This window comes from Telmatherina bonti (genome assembly GCF_933228915.1).
Source record: "Telmatherina bonti genome assembly, chromosome: 14".
Classification (NCBI taxonomy): Eukaryota; Metazoa; Chordata; class Actinopteri; order Atheriniformes; family Telmatherinidae; genus Telmatherina; species Telmatherina bonti.
The window spans coordinates 32,408,167-32,423,742 of NC_136612.1; the positions used below are offsets into that span (position 1 = coordinate 32,408,167).

At 42.9% G+C, this 15,576-nt stretch overlaps 1 protein-coding gene across 2 annotated transcripts; it reads left to right on the forward strand.

The window, feature by feature from the left end:
- The first annotated feature begins 494 nt into the window (after nucleotides 1-494).
- elac2 (elaC ribonuclease Z 2) lies at nucleotides 495-14,746 on the forward strand. 2 transcript variants are annotated; one of them, XM_079252863.1, is made up of 25 exons: nucleotides 495-555; nucleotides 714-969; nucleotides 2,241-2,291; nucleotides 2,371-2,441; nucleotides 3,847-3,911; nucleotides 3,990-4,047; nucleotides 4,124-4,192; nucleotides 4,265-4,372; nucleotides 4,632-4,687; nucleotides 6,340-6,398; nucleotides 6,568-6,640; nucleotides 6,712-6,824; nucleotides 6,910-7,008; nucleotides 7,086-7,224; nucleotides 8,535-8,620; nucleotides 8,792-8,913; nucleotides 8,994-9,090; nucleotides 10,755-10,893; nucleotides 10,970-11,008; nucleotides 11,153-11,262; nucleotides 11,708-11,807; nucleotides 11,898-12,018; nucleotides 12,442-12,520; nucleotides 12,697-12,841; nucleotides 14,358-14,746. In XM_079252863.1, exons 1-25 carry the CDS (start codon nucleotides 522-524, stop codon nucleotides 14,595-14,597), a joined length of 2,529 nt encoding a protein of 842 aa, XP_079108989.1. In that variant the 5' UTR covers nucleotides 495-521; the 3' UTR covers nucleotides 14,598-14,746. The 2 variants fall into 2 exon arrangements, with proteins under 2 accessions (XP_079108989.1, XP_079108988.1); XM_079252862.1 differs by having other exon boundaries at nucleotides 515-969.
- Nucleotides 14,747-15,576: the final 830 nt, after the last annotated feature.

A 15,576-nucleotide genomic window follows, 5' to 3' on the forward strand; every position in this document is an offset into this window, starting at 1 on the left:
TACTGTGCTTCTGAAGACTACACATCAAACCTTTATAATAGCTTGTATCGGTAGTTAGATCAAAATATAGCATTTACAATATAAAGATTATTGATGATGTACACCATCTAAGAATTATTATTATTATTATTATTATTATTATATACAGCAATAATAATAATAATAACAATAATAATGAATAAATAAAAAATAAATAGTCCAATAATGTTAGGAGTGGTATTCGAGGTAATATTACATTTCAGTCATTAATCCAATTTTAGGTAATTATTTTTTCCATAAACATACTTTTTTGTCACTAAATATCAGTTTTGGTATAATTTTGCTGTTTGTTTTGTTTTGTTTCTGGAGTAGTTTGTTTACGTAGAGACTGTCGCAGAACACCCCGCCTCCTTTTCATAAAACCCTGCTGTGATTGGCCAATTTATTTGACAAACAATCATGGTCACCAATAAGCGTTGAGGGTCTGTAACGTCATCATTAGATGCCGGAAAGAAGTGTCACATGTGTCAACCAAACCTCAGATGTCCTGTGGGTTGAACAGACAGCGACTATTAGGTAATTAATGGATGGAAATCCGTTAAAAAAAAAAGTCCTAGAATCGTTAAATGAGCTCGCTTTCTTGTAATGACCGTGTGACGTATTTATAATGAACCCGGTCCACGTGCGGCTCCGGGTCTTCTCATTGCTGGGTGTAAAAGCTCGAGCTCTCTCAGCTGCTCCTGCGGCTGTCGCACGCTGTGATTCTGCTTTCCAGTTTCTCCGGACGATGGCGACCAGTAGCGGTCATTTCTCAGAGACGAGGCCGCAGAAGAAAGCCAAGCAGAAGGAGCCGCTGCGCCGAGTGAAAACCAAGGAGGTCCGTAGCAGGAGGGGAGACCTGCAGGGACCCTCCACCGTGTTCCTGCAGGTGGTCGGTGCTGGGAGCAGAGACAGTCCTGCGTCACTTTACGTCTTCTCTGAGTATAACAGGTACTCTGTTACACATCTAATAGATTTATAGGTACAGTTGTGCTCGTATGTATTCATACCATTTCATTAAAGAAGGAAAAACACAGCTGCCTGTAAAATAAGCTGAAATTGTCTAAAGTAATATTAAATACAATTTTTAATAAAAATCATTACATTATTTTCTAATTATGGTTCAATAGAAATATTTTTTTTAAAAAAAGCAAACAAACAAGATAATTTATTACATATTACATCACTCAAACTAATATTTAGTTGAACAATCCTTTAATGTTTCCGCTCCAGTCAGGTGTTTTCTGTTCCTCTCAGTCAGACTTCTGCACCTGTTTTGTCCCACTGTTCAACAGAAAAGTACTCTCATTTGTTCAGGACCAATTTGTTTTTTTTTGTTTTTTTCTTCAACTCAATGAAATGAAAAAAACAGTGTCTTATATTACTAAACTATATTTTTGCAAATTTTTAGTTATTGTTCATTTTTTAAGTCTCCAGTTATTTGAGTGCCTGTTGTAAATTCAGCCTTTTCTTTAATGAAAGGGGATGAATACATATAAGCACAACTGTAGGTGTCTATGCTGTATAACATGAAAAAGCTACAGTTTAAGGCAAGGGTGTCTAATTCCAGTCCTCAAGGGCCGGTATCCAGTAGGGGCAGGAAAATTGAATCGAAAATCAGGATTTTTTGTTTCACAATTTTAAACATTTTTTTTTGTTTAAAATAAAAAAAAAAAAAAAAAAAAATCAATTAAATAAAACTAATCCACTATAAAATTTGTCATTTTTATTGGTTTTATTGATCTTTTTATTTGTTTTCTTGGGCATTATAGCAGCAGAATGATGGTCTGGTCACTGGCTTGTTTTTTTTCCCCCAATTGAAATGAAGAAAAATGACGAGCAAAAAAAGTTTTATACTTTTTTTCTTTGTTTTTAATCTACAACAATCAGCAATATTGAAGAATTGTGAGAAACGCAATTTAAATCGAATTGGCACCCAAGAAATTGGAGTTGAATCAAATCGGGACAAAAGCATATCATCACAGCCCTAGTATCCTGCAGGTTTTTGTTGTCTCCATGCTCCAACACACTTGACCGAAATCCATAAATATGTTGACAAGAAGCTGCTGGATCCATTTGATTTGAATCAGCCGTGTTGGTAGAAGGAAACTACGAAAACCTGCTGGATACTGGCCCTATAGGAATGGAGTTTGACACCCCTGGTTTAAGGAAAACAGGCCTCATTCAGAAAGACTCAAAACCTCTTCACCTGTCTGCTGCAGGTACCTGTTCAACTGTGGAGAAGGAACCCAGAGACTCATGCAGGAACACAAGTAAGCTTCTTCACACACTGTCACCATCTGAGTCTGCTGGACAGAGGAACGGTAACATGAACGTGTTTGAACGTGGCAGGTTGAAAGCTGCTCGACTGGACAACATCTTCCTGACCAGACTGAGCTGGGAGAACGTGGGAGGTTTATCAGGTCAGAAGCATCAGTGGGTTCTATGTCTCACACACACCCCTCTTTTACTTTCTTATGTTTCTAAAAATCGTTGACCGTCACAATAACCGTCACCAGAGGCGTACCTCAGGGTCTGTCCTGGGTCCCCTGCTGGGGTTTCCTCTGGGTGGCAGGGGCTGAGCTGGTAGAGCTGCTTGTCTGCTGTCCTACGCTGCAGGGTCGGTCCCCCAGCCCAGATAAATGCAAAGTGTTGTGTCAGGAAAGCAGTAAAACATCTTCACAAAACAACTCACCTGATGGATGATTTGCTGTGGCGGCCCAGAGGGACGAGCCGAAACAGAAACAACAACAACAACAACATACAAGGTTTCCTCAGCTTACTTTCATCTCGGCAGCATGAAGCATCAGTGTCTCTCCCTCACACCTCACACTGCTGCCATGCTGGGTCCCAGTTTAGTGTCTTGTTGACTTGACTTGTAATGTCCATCTATACGCCATCCCACAGAAAACATGCCACTAACTACAACTTAGGGCCGGGCGGTATGAAACAAATCTCATATCCTGATATAGCTAATTTTATATCCCCATAATGATATACTAAATAATATAAAAGTGTTTGTGTAATTTTCTGTCAGTCATCAGTTATGTGTCAGATGTTGTCTTGGCAACGGCAGCAGTGATCTCCTTCCATCTGAGGGAACTATGGCCGTATGACGTTCCACAGGTAAATACCTGCTGCAGTGTTTACGTCTGGAGTTTATTCTGAGCTTTCGCCTCCACTTGACGCTGCTTTTCCTCGTTGACTCTATTCTTTATTCTTTATCCTGATTCTTGGCAGGTGATAAAATGAGTTAGTTGTGTCGGAGTCCGTTGTTGGGACTGTGAGCTAGTCTGTTGTCTGTTCCACATCGGTCTTTTTATATCAAACTGCATCCATGAGACAGAAAGTTCCCCTCATAGCTCATCGGTTTGGGTTGGCTGGTCATCTTTAGTGAATTATCCTGCGACCATCTTCCTCCAGGTTTGTTTATATATTGCAGTGTTATTGCTGTAAAACGCATCTTGACATGAAAAACTGCAGTAAAGCATCTTATTGTGGCGTAAACGATATACATTTTCTATTGTTCTAACGACGTATATCGTCATATCACCCAGCTCTAACTAGTACAAAACACCAGGCCTGGACGGGTTGATCCAAATGCTGATGGTATCGATACCAAGGCATCCACTCTGAGGCTGATGTTTGGGTCAAAAGTGACACAATGTCCTTTTAAAATGGAGAAATAATCAGCCAAAAGCAAAATTTCTTACATTCTGTGATCCTTTTAGTTAAATATGAAACTTTCCTTTATTTTAGCTCAGATAACTCCGACCTGTTATTGCTTCTCTTCAGCATTTGCTCTTCTCTCTGTTGTCTCCGTAACAGGGATGATATTAACCTTAAAGGACACAGGCGTCCCTGAGTGTGTCCTCTCCGGACCTCCACAGCTGGTGAGAATCTCACATCTGTAACATCTGCTTTAGTCTCACACGGACTCACCGTGAATCTGCTGTCGTTTCTCGTCCAAGGAGAACTATCTGAACGCCATCAAGTCCTTTTCTGGACCTCTGGAAGACATCAAGTTGTGTATGTTGATCGCTGAATCAGCGTTTTCTCTGCTCCGCCTGTTTGAGCGATGCCTAACCGTGTCGTGTTCTCGCAGCGGTTCGACCGTACACTGAAGAGACGCACAAGGACGAAACCATGACAGTGTTTCAGGTTCCACTGTTCGGTCAGTTAGAACGATCACTTCCTGCGTTTTTCTTCTCGTACCTGCTCCGCAGCTGACTTTTTCTTTCTCCAGCCAAGTCGAGGAACAGTGGAGGAAAAAACTCTCCCAGATCCAGGAGCAGCAGCCCGTCTCAGGGCCCTCCGGATAACTTCCCCATGAACAGCAGAGGAGAAAGTCCAGGTGAGAAGATCTGGTCTAGACTGAGAGGCTGAAATGAAAAAAAGCAACAAAACCTGCAACTCGAGTTGGGGAGATACCAATGCTAGCACCGGAAGGACTGCCGATAGTAAGGGGATCCGGATCAGTGAGGATAAAACACAAAACACATGTTCAGACACTGACTTATCACTTGGCTGTCTGAGTGGGTTTCTGTGGAGGAGGTTTCATCAGCCTGAGCCGTAAACATGCAGACGTGCTCCGTTAATCTGTTTCCTTTCAGGTGGAAGACGGACAGTCATCAGAGACACGTCTCTGGTGGTCGCCTTCGTCTGCAAGGTGAGTTTCTGAGAATTCAGTCGGTTCTTTATTTATCCCTGGCGTGTAATTTAGTTTGGCTATTTTTCTATGAAAATAAAGATAGATAAAGCATTCAGCGTTAAGATCAGGGGCCTCATGAACGGATGTATTTTCCAAACACACACCTAGATGCACAAAAAGCAACTTTGCGTGGGTGTGTGTGCGCCGTCACTATAGGCTGTGACAATATGCTTTTGTCCGATTCAATTCCGATTTTTTTTTTTTTTTTTTTTTTTTTTTTTTGAGTGCCATTTTGATTTAAATTGCGAACCTCACAATTCTGCAATACTACTGATTTTATTTTAGATTAAAAACAAAAAAAACTTTTTTTGACAAAACTTTTATAATAGATTATTTTTATTTATTTTAAAAAAAAATTTTTAACAAAAAAAAAATCGATTTTAAAATTGTTAAGCAAAACCAGATTTTCGATTTTTTTTTTTTTTTTTTTTTTTTTTTTTTTCCCGCCTCGAGTCGCCACCCAAATTTTCCACCTGCCGTGCGTGCGTGCGTGCGTGCGTGCGTGCCATGCAAACTTTTCTCATTTAAAAGTGACTAAAATGCTTCTTTATTCACTGAAATGTGTTTCTGGAAACTTACCGAGTCAAAATGAACTGGACAAATAAAAACGAATCGCATTTTAGCGCTAAACAGATCACAGACTCCCTTTCTGCAGTTGTGATGATCAACATGAGTTAATTAGTTTCCCAACATTATAAATGTGTAACATAAGATGAACTCGTCTTTTAGGTTCTGTAGATTGTAATTGTAGCTGCTGAATCCGTCGTTCTTAACCCAGTTCAGGTGGTTTCTGCATCTCCTCAGCGGTTTTCTCTGCCAGTGCTTTAACAGGATGCGACTTTCCACCTGGCTGTGTCGCAGCTCGTTGGGGTTCAATAAGTTCCTGCAGCTGGAAGACAGTCGATGCAGGAACTGTCCAACAGGACGCCCCCGCCTGTTGGCGTGTTTACATCCAGGTGGAGGCTGGACATGAGTTGGTTTTTTTTTTTTATACTTTATATTTATTAAAGTTATTAGGTATTTTACAAAAGAAAAAAAATATACAAAAAAAACCCCACAAATAAACAAACTGGAGTTTAAGAGGAGTACTTAAATCAAGTCAGAAAAGTATGAACAAGTGTTACAATTAAAAACTGTCCCCGGTTTAACAATGAGTGATGGCCACGCAAACCTGGATTTATCTGATTTATCACCCAAATTCTGCTTCTACGATAAACCAAAAGCACGTTTTCTCACAACAACAGAGGGAGAGCAAAACCAAATAGATTAATAAAAAAGAAAAAAAGAGAGCAGGTATAATACTTTCATCAAGGGTTTCCCCTATCTCTTAAATATGTTTCCCATTTTTCACCTTTTTCTTTTTGGAGTCTCAAGTTAAAAGTCAAACGTTCCATATTATAAATATTATTGACGATGGCCATATACTGTTTTATTCTATGTAGCGAAGCCAAAGCTTAGTTATGGCTTCTTTGCTCGCTGTCATAAAGACTTTTAAGAGATATTTATCTGCTGTGGACAACGTTTGATCCATATTTCCTAAATAATAAGATACACATGTACATTTTATGTCAAAACAAAGGACATGAGTTTGTTCTCGGTTTCTTTTCCAGCTTCATCCTAAGAAAGGCAACTTCCTGGTGGCTGAAGCGCAGCGGCTGGGACTTCCAGTGTAAGTTGACTCAGCGGGTCACTGCAGTGACTCGTCCCTTCAGCTCATTGTTTTGTCATTGTTGGCTTTGCAGAAACTTCCCGTTTGGGAAGCTCTAGGTTTGTCTGATGCTTCTTTGTGACGCTGCAGCTGTTGTTTTGATCTTTTCACCGGCATTTTCCCTCCGCAGAGGCACAGCGGCGATCGGTCCTCTCATTGCAGCTCTGAAAGACGGAAGGAGCGTCACGCATGAAGGCAAAGAGGTGCCGTACGATGCTGGCGCCGCTGCTCGCGCTCAGGCTGCTTTCAGCTGATTGTTGCTGTCGTCCCACAGATTCGACCCGAGCAGGTCTGCACCCCCACCGACCCGGGACCGGTTTTCATCATCGTGGAGTGTCCGGCGGAAGAGTTTGTTGAAGCCATTTGTGCCAACCAGCAGCTCAGAAAGTAAAAACTTAACAGTCAGAGGACATTGTTTTTAGAGAAATGAGTCATTTTAACGCGTTTAACTCGATTCTGTCGTGTTGCTCAGATACCAGACGGGAGGGGCTGAAGACCCTGCTGTCCTGGTGGTCCACATGACCCCGGAGTCTGTCCTGGAGATGGACCAGTACAAGCAGTGGATGGAGAGGTTTGGACTGAAGCGACACTTCGTGGATAATTTAATGTTGCCTTCGAGGTCTGAGTGTGAGACCTGCGTTTCTGCAGGTTTCCGTCGACGACAGAACACCTGATCCTGAACGAACAGGCGGCTTCAGTCCACAACGTCAGGAGTCACAAGCTTCAGACGCAGCTCAACATGATCCACCCGGAGATCTTTCCAGAACTCCGAACCTGCAGAGCAAAGGTAACACGGCTGCTCTCTTACAACCCCCTCATCGTCAGATTCATTATGATCAATCCCATTAAAATCCAGCTCACGCAGAACCTGGAATCAGAATAATCAGAACGTAACGCATTTGTTTCTGTGGGTCGAGCAGGCGGTCGTCTGTCCATCCAAACAAACCCCAGATTCACTTAATTTGCTGTGTTTGGATAAACAAACGAGGGGTTCGGTGGAAAGTTGCTCTCCTTGTTCGCACAATGAAAACTTAAATAAGCAGAGAATAAGCAAAAAAAAAGTTCTAATAAATAACTATAAATGGAACCGCCTGAGAAACCAGAAAGTAACCTTCATTAGGAGGACGAAGGTACGGAAGCAGAGAGCGGCCGTTTTTGACACACCAGTAAAGGTCTGGTGACTTCCTTGTTTTTAAGTTACACAAACATTTTTAAATCTGAGCTCTTTATGTTTTTTTTTTTTTTTTAGATTTCGTGTTTTTATTAACTGGGTTGACTGGGAGTTAACTGACTGGGTGCACACATTTAGTTCACTTATATTGTCATCTTGTTTAGTTGGTTTGCTTTCAGTTAATATACTTTCCTTTTTAAGTTACCAGTTCCTGTATTTGAGTTTCCCAGTCTGCCAAAGAAAAGAGTCCCAGTTTCACTGGAGTTCCTTCAATCAGGCTGGGGCCTAACTGGGCTGTGTCACTTGTTTAGAAGGGAAGTGGAGGATGGGTTTTTCTATTGTTGTTTTTGCATTATTTGGACATTTCAGACTCTTTAGATCACTTTCTTCATAGGTTACCTTTAACACTGCACTTATTAGTTATGTTGTAGTTTGTTTAGAGTAGTGTGTCCAAAAGGCCGGACCAGTGTATATATGTGTCCCTGGCGCGTCAGTTAGTGTTTCTGTTATGTTAATGTCTATGTTGAAGTTTGTTTCTTTGACCTCTTTTATGGCCCAAAGTTATGCTCACCACCAGATTTATTTTGTATAATAAATATAGAGCGCTTGTTTTTCTACAACTCCCTGTGCCTCTTTGGTTTTTCAGCTCGGTCCCTCACACATGACATAACCAACTTTGTTTTCTTGAGATGAGATGATTTTCTCCTTTCCACGACAAAACAAAGTTTGTTATTCCATGATCTTGAGATAACGGTGTTCATAAAATCACGCGACCACGACCACTCTCGGCTTCCGTACAAAGGCCCCCAGTTTGGGAATGAATCACCCAGTAATTAGACGGTTCCTGAATGCCTTCATTCCTGTTTCTGAATGGGAGTCCGTGCGTCTAAAAGCAGGATTTATGTTGTGTCTTCTCCCCCCTCCAGGAGCCTCAGGCTGCCTTACACACCCCGAACATCAGGGCTGAGTGTCTGCTGAAGTTCCAGCTCAGACCCGTAATGGAGTGGCAAAGGTTAGTTTGTCCTTCATTCCTCAAACGCAGCTGACGCATCAGAGCGCTGCCTCGTCACACCAAACAATCTGGAAAGCTCCAAGCCGCCGCTTTCTTTTTTAACCTCATCTTTGAAGTGTCAGTTCCCCCCCAGTGTTGCGAGTCTTTCTGACCCCGTGTCTCATCTGTTAGAGATGCCGTCCCCTCCTGCAACGCGGACGAGTTTGTGAAAGAAGCTTCTGAGGTCCCAAACTTTCTGGCAGAGGTGGAAAAATGTGGGAAAATCTGCTCCACAGAGGCTGCAAAGCTTTCTGGTCAGTTCTGTAAACTCTTAAAAAAAATGACATCTTATTTTATTTGATTTGATTTGAATTGTTAATGTCTCTGCTGGAAGAACTAGGAAGTAAATACCCGGAGGTGGTTTTCCTGGGAACAGGATCCGCTCTTCCCATGAAGATCCGAAATGTCAGCGGCACTCTGGTCAACATCAGGTACAGGCTTTTCCATCTTGCTGTTGCCATGACAACATTTTGCTTGGTATCTAAAGATGTGTAATCCAGTTGTGTTTGAAAAAGTCTGAATTTGGCATGACGACGGGACGAGATGCTGAATTTGCGCCTGTAGGTGCCGTTTCAGGCCCTGTGATTGGATGACAACCTGTCCAGTGTGTATCCCGCCTCTCACCCAGTGAGAGCTGGGATAGACTTCAGCCTCCCAGCGACCCTTAATTGGACCAAGCAGGAGAGAAAATGAATGAATGAAAGAGCCCTTTCACTGCTGTGAGCATAATCCACCAAAAACTATCTATCTGGCCGAGTTATGAAGTTTCTATTTAGGGGCGTGTCCTTTTGATTGACAGGTACCCAATCTCCTGCTTCAAGTTAGAAGAACGTAGAACAACTGTGGTTTTTAGCCGGTTAACAATGTGACTTAGCTTTAACCCGCTTGCCTTCGTTAGCTGGTTAGCTCCTGTTATCTCCGAGTTAGCTCTTAGCTACAAGTAGGTCAGAGTTCGCCAGATGTCAATCATCCATCCCATACTCACAACCCCCCTCTCAGCTCCACTTCTTAGTCAGTTTTTGAATTTTCTGGGAGAGACGACATTTGTGATGCTGCCAAGATGGCAACTATGGGAACCGCCCTCTGAGCTTCAATTCAGCTCTTCAGAAACCTACAGGTGACGTCACGGAGGCTCTGTCAATGTTTTGTCTCCAGCCCATGGTTCTCGCTGAGCATCGGCAAGTCACATGAGAGTAGGGTCCCCATTTCCTCCAGAAAAACTCGTCAAATTTCTTATAAAGCAAATTTAAAAACAACCTTGTTGAACAAAACCCTGAAGATGTGATAAAAATAAACAAATATATCTAAAAAAACATAAAACGACAAGAAAAGGAAGCATAAATTAATAGGGGTGGGAAAATGGAATCGAAAAATCGGAAATCAGGATTTTTTTCTTCACAACTTTAAAATCGATTTTTTATTTTTTATTTTTTTTAAATTTTTTAGATAAATAAAATTAATGCACTATAAAATTTTTGTCATTTTTACTGTTTTTATTGAACTTTTTACTTGTGTTCTTGGGCATTATAGCATCAAAATGATGGTCTGGCTACTGGGTTGTTTTTTCCTCATTAAAATTAAGAAAAATAACGAGCAAAAAAAAAGTTTTAGACATTTTTTTTTTTTTAATCTACAAAAATCTGCAATATTGGAGAATTGTGAGAATCACAATTTAAATCGAATCGGCACCCAAAAAATCGGAATCGAATCGAGACAAAAGTTTATCGTCACACCCCTATAAATTAAGATATTTTTGCATTTTATTCATTGATATTGGACTAATGAAATCCATATTAAACGCAGCTGTGTTCCTCACTGCAGAGTTCGAACAGCTGGACTCAGCAGGGAGGTTGGACTGAGCTGAAGAACTCGGAAGTTCCACGTTTGTGTAAATGCGTTGGAAGCGTCAGAATCACACGGTGGATCTAAAAGACGGACGAGTCGGTTCTTGCCTCAGGAATCATCAGAACCGTCTGCATCTCTGGCAGTAGGAGGAAAGGAGCCGTCAGAGATGCAGTCAGCCTCTCTGTGGGTTGTTTCCTCCTCGTCAGGCTGGATTTAATGACCTGTTTGTGTGTTTGCTTTCTGCCTGCAGTGCGAGTCAGTCTTTGCTGTTGGACTGCGGGGAGGGAACCTTTGGCCAGCTCTGCAGACACTACGGGGACGATGTGGATGAAGCTCTGTCCAGGATCTCCACCGTCTTCATCTCACACCTGCATGCTGACCATCACACAGTAAGCAGCTGGACACCATGAAGCTGGGAAACAGCCAGCTGACTCGCGCTAACTCTGACGTTTAATCCTGCTTCAGGGGCTGCTGAAGCTGCTCTACCAGAGGGAACGGGCACTGGTATGTCAGGAAAGAAGGTTTTTAAAGGCCTGATTGGGGTTTGATTTGCTGTTGGATCAATCTTTAGTGCCAGACATTTTGCTCCACCAAGTATCCTCATTTGTCGCTCAGTTTTTCGCCCGTGTGCTTTGCGGTTGTTTCTAGGAAAGTCTGGGAAAGGCTTTTAGCCCCATCTACCTGGTTGCTCCGGTTCAGATCATGACGTGGCTCGGTCAGTATCACGACCACTGCGAGGAGATTCTCAGTCATTTCAAGTAAGTGGACACACAGACTCGAAGGGCGACGTGCTTTTCAGTCGTCATACGTCGCCGTAGTTAAGTCAGCCATCAGCTGGTGGTCAGCACTGAATCCAGCTCAGTGTTTAGTTTTGGGTTTTAACGCAGGTTGGTAGCAGTAATGCGCTGCTTTAAAGTCATTTACAAATACCCGGGTTCTAATGCAGGTGCAGTGTAGTTGAATCAATCCATAAACACCTTTCACCTGCAAAGACACCAGTATAGTCTGGGAGGACTGTGTGTGATTGGGTGGGGGATGCTAAGATATGTCACACCTTTGCTTTAAGGCTGCACTGCAGCCAAGGATCCTGGACGTCAGGTCATGTGGGGCGCTGTTGCCCCTGACAACCACTGATCTAAAGTAACAAAGATCAGGAGGCTCATTGACTGGTTTCTGTGTGATAACAAGACTTTTATGTTTCAGCCTCATCCCGAACAGATCTCTGTGTGACGGTGCTGAGGTGCCCAAACCCAAGACCAAGTCTTTGATCCAAGCATTGCTGAAAAAGAACAACCTTCAGAAGGTGTGCAGCTGTTGGAACCGCAGGTCTTTAAGCAGTAAATCTTTCAAGGGTTCTTGATCACTAATCAATGCTTTGCTTTGAATGTTTCAGTTGCGGACGTGCACAGTCCGCCACTGCAAGAACGCCTTCGCGTGCAGCTTGACGCACCAGTCTGGCTGGAAGCTGGCCTTCTCTGGGGACACCATGCCCTGCGACGCGTTGGTAAACATCGGTAAGCACCGCTCTGGACGGAGGTCCACACATCACTGGAGTTTGTCCATAACAGCGGCTTGTACTGACAATAATTCAGGGATTCATAAGAGATCCGGTAGCTTCAGAGCAGGCCTTGTTCTGAATAATTTACCAGATATTGCTTAATGCTTTCGATCACTCTTGTGCCTTCAGCGTCCGCTAATGTTTCCCCAGAGGCCTTTATTTATTGACTCTTATAAAATTGCCTGACTGGGTTCTATCCAAGCAAAGCCAGGCAGAGGCAGCGAGTGCATCCCACAGTCATCATGGATGCTCCGGCTCTCCAAACAGGCCGCCCTGACTCTTGATTACAAACCCATTGATTTCCCGAGGGACAGACGGAAGCTCCGAGTGTGCACCTGCAATTTAGACCGAGTGTTGTTTGTTTTTTTTCTTCTCTCAGGGAAGAATGCAACCTTGCTAATCCACGAGGCTACGCTGGAAGATGAGCTGGAGGAGGAAGCGCTGGAGAAAAGACACAGGTAAGTGGTTATTCTCTGGCAACAAGCTGGAGTTTAAAATGCGAGAAAGCTTTCGGCCATGGTGTGTGCTTAAAGCTCCTCACAAGCATCAACCTGCCGTTGATTCTCACAAAGCAATCTTCCTTCAGATCGCCTCTGAACAGCAAAGTGCTGCTTTTTGTTTGTTTTTGTGACAGCACGACTTCACAGGCCATCGGCATCGGGATGAAGATGAACGCTGACTTCATCATGTTGAACCACTTCAGCCAGCGTTACGCTAAGATTCCTCTTTTCAGCGAAGACTTCAACGACAGAGTGGGAATATCGTTCGACCACATGAAAGTAAGATGGATTTCTTTCTCATCAGCAGGCACGAGAAAATGCTTTTATTTTTCATCGCTTGAAGCAAAACTAACCTTTAATTTAACTCGAATTCAACATGTAAGAAAGTGGTGGGAAACGTAGCTCATTGCAGGCCAGGGAACATGCAGCCAATGACAGACAGACATACTCTGTGGTTCCATCACCCCGAGAACTGCGCTAAATGTAAACGTCGCAATAAAAAACTCCTAATAGAAACGTACGTTTTTGTTTTTTTTTTTAAAAACCTCTCAGATGGCACTGAAAAGTTTTACGCCGTCCAGAGGTGGTTTTTCAGCCATGACATCATACAGCTCAGTGTAAACTCAGCTGAAGCTGGAACCCTGTGATCCACTGAACGTGGAAGCGCCGCGCCGCGCCTTCGCAGCTGATTGCAGCAACACCAGTAACAAGGACTGGTTCTACAAGGAGCGCTGTGGTGCATTTTGAAGCATCCTAGAAGTAACATCACTTTCCGCTTCTCTAAAACACTCTTTGGTTCTATTTTTGCTGCTTTGAAACGTCGTCAATCCAGAGCAGAGCGGGTCGTTCAGGCAGGATATCAGCTGATCAAACCCAAAGTGGATCCGGTGGATTTTGCCAGCAAAAGACTACATGTCCACTTTGGATGAATTTTATTCTGAAAATCTAAACTTCTTCAATACCGATAGCCCCATGCCGTTAGAGGAGGGACGGTTTCACTTTATAAATGACAGTGTGGAAAACACGCATTTATCTCAGAGGAGGAAAGCTGCACCGTTTTGTAACTTCTTGTTTTGACACCACATATTCCGACTATAAAGAAATAAAGAGCAGCACATGAGACACGGTCGCACTGTGCCTGTTCATTTATTTACTGGTTTATTGTTCACTTTAAAGCATTTTTAAAAAGTATTTTTAGCACGTCTACACCCAATATGGCACAATAACACGACCCTCATGTGAACCGCGACACAGACGTTCCACTCTGACACTCTGCTGGTGGAACAGCGGGCCGGGCGGAAAGCTCGGCACAGCCGCTCCGCAGCGCTTCAGTGGATCCCCAGGGCTAAACTGTATCAACTCAATAAAAACTCCACATCATTTACAACTTATCACTTAGACCAGGGGTCTCCAACTCTGATCCTCCAGAACTACCATCCTGCAGGTTTTAGTTTCCCTGCTGCAACGCACCTGACCCAAATCAATGGCTCATTGACAGGCAGGAGATGACTACAAGACGTTGGAGAACTTTTCACTTGAATCAAGTGCGTTGTAGCAGGGAAACACTCAAACCTGCTGGCTGGTAGCTCAGGACCAGAGTTGACGACCTGATTCAGATACTCAAACACAAGAATTGATACTTGACTTTGTTTATGTTTACATAAAACCAACTAAACAATGTTGTAAATCCTCTCAGAGCTCCATGTTCAGCTGTTTATCCTTGTTAGATCGTTTCTTTTCCCTGAACGGTATCCAGTTTTCCTCATATGATGTGATGGAACCGCTCTTCTTCCAGATTCGCTTTGGAGACTTTAAAATTCTCCCCAGACTCATCCCCGCGCTGAAGACCCTCTTTGCCGAGGAGCTCGGTGAGATGGAGGAGAGACGGGAAAAAAGGGAGCTGAGAAATCCAAAAGGAAGTGGCGCCGAGGCGTTAAGCGAGGAGAAGATGTCCGAGGAGGGACGAGGAGCCAAGAGAGACCAGGAGGAGGCGGCGACGCGCGATGTCGACGCCAAGAGGCTGAAAACCAGCTGATCCGACAGAATTACACGTAACATTAGAGCAGAGAATCCTGAGTTCTTTTTATTTAAATGAAGCTGCTAATTTTATTTGGCTTGAAAAGATGTTTTTCCTGAATTGAGTGTGAAATTATGAAATTTGTTTTTCATAAAATGAAATAAATAAGTTCCACACTGTTGTTTCATGTGTTTGGCTGTGGGAAGAGAGGAGATGTAAAGGCTTCATAAACACAATAAATGGGAGATTAGCTCACTTAATTGAAAAACAATAGTAATACAAGAGTAATTAGGTCAAGTTTGAATTAATTGAGGGTTTTAGTAGAAGATAAAAATAGTTTTTCACACAGCTGGACCATTAAAGGTGCAAACGCAAACTAATGATGACATGACTTCTGCTGGGAAAGCAGTTCAGTTGGAGGGTTTTTACGTTTCTTGTCCCAAAATATAAAGAAAAATCAGCGGTTCTACTGGGAAGGGTTGACATGAAACTGGCAAAAGAGTTTTGATGGTTTTCACAACTGGAAATAAATGTTTAGTGTGTTTTTCAGCAAATGCTCCGATCAGAGTAGCGCTAAAGTTTGACTGTAAAGAAAAGCGCTTCAGCTGGACGGTTGGGATGACCTGCTAGTTACTGTGGAAATAGTTGTATATTTGTAGAAATGTGAAGTTGTCATCATTTGTTGACTGAAATCATTAATTCTCTCATATTTTCTTGTTTATTCACTGTTTAAAATCCACCCGAAGTCTATAATATTTCCCACCGAGGTGGGTCGGTTTAGCCAACAAAGTTGTGATAAAAGATGATTAAGAGGGGGGGTGGACAACTCTGGTCGTTTAGGGCCACAGTTCTCCAAATGTTTCCCTGCTGCAACACGGCTGACTCAGACCAATGGCTGATTAACAGACTGGTGCAGAGCTGGATGCCAGCAGAGAAACTCCTAACGTTTGCAGGACTGCGGCCCCCGAGGTTTGAAGTTGCCCACCCGTGTATAGGA

Bases quoted from the DNA above. Each gene is read 5' to 3' on its own strand.
- elac2 (XM_079252862.1), top strand. From the start codon at position 647: ATGAACCCGGTCCACGTGCGGCTCCGGGTCTTCTCATTGCTGGGTGTA. The intron at 7,225-8,534 runs GTAACACGGCTG...TCCCCCCTCCAG, and splicing joins TCCGAACCTGCAGAGCAAAG to GAGCCTCAGGCTGCCTTACA. The intron at 11,009-11,152 runs GTATGTCAGGAA...GGTTGTTTCTAG, and splicing joins ACCAGAGGGAACGGGCACTG to GAAAGTCTGGGAAAGGCTTT.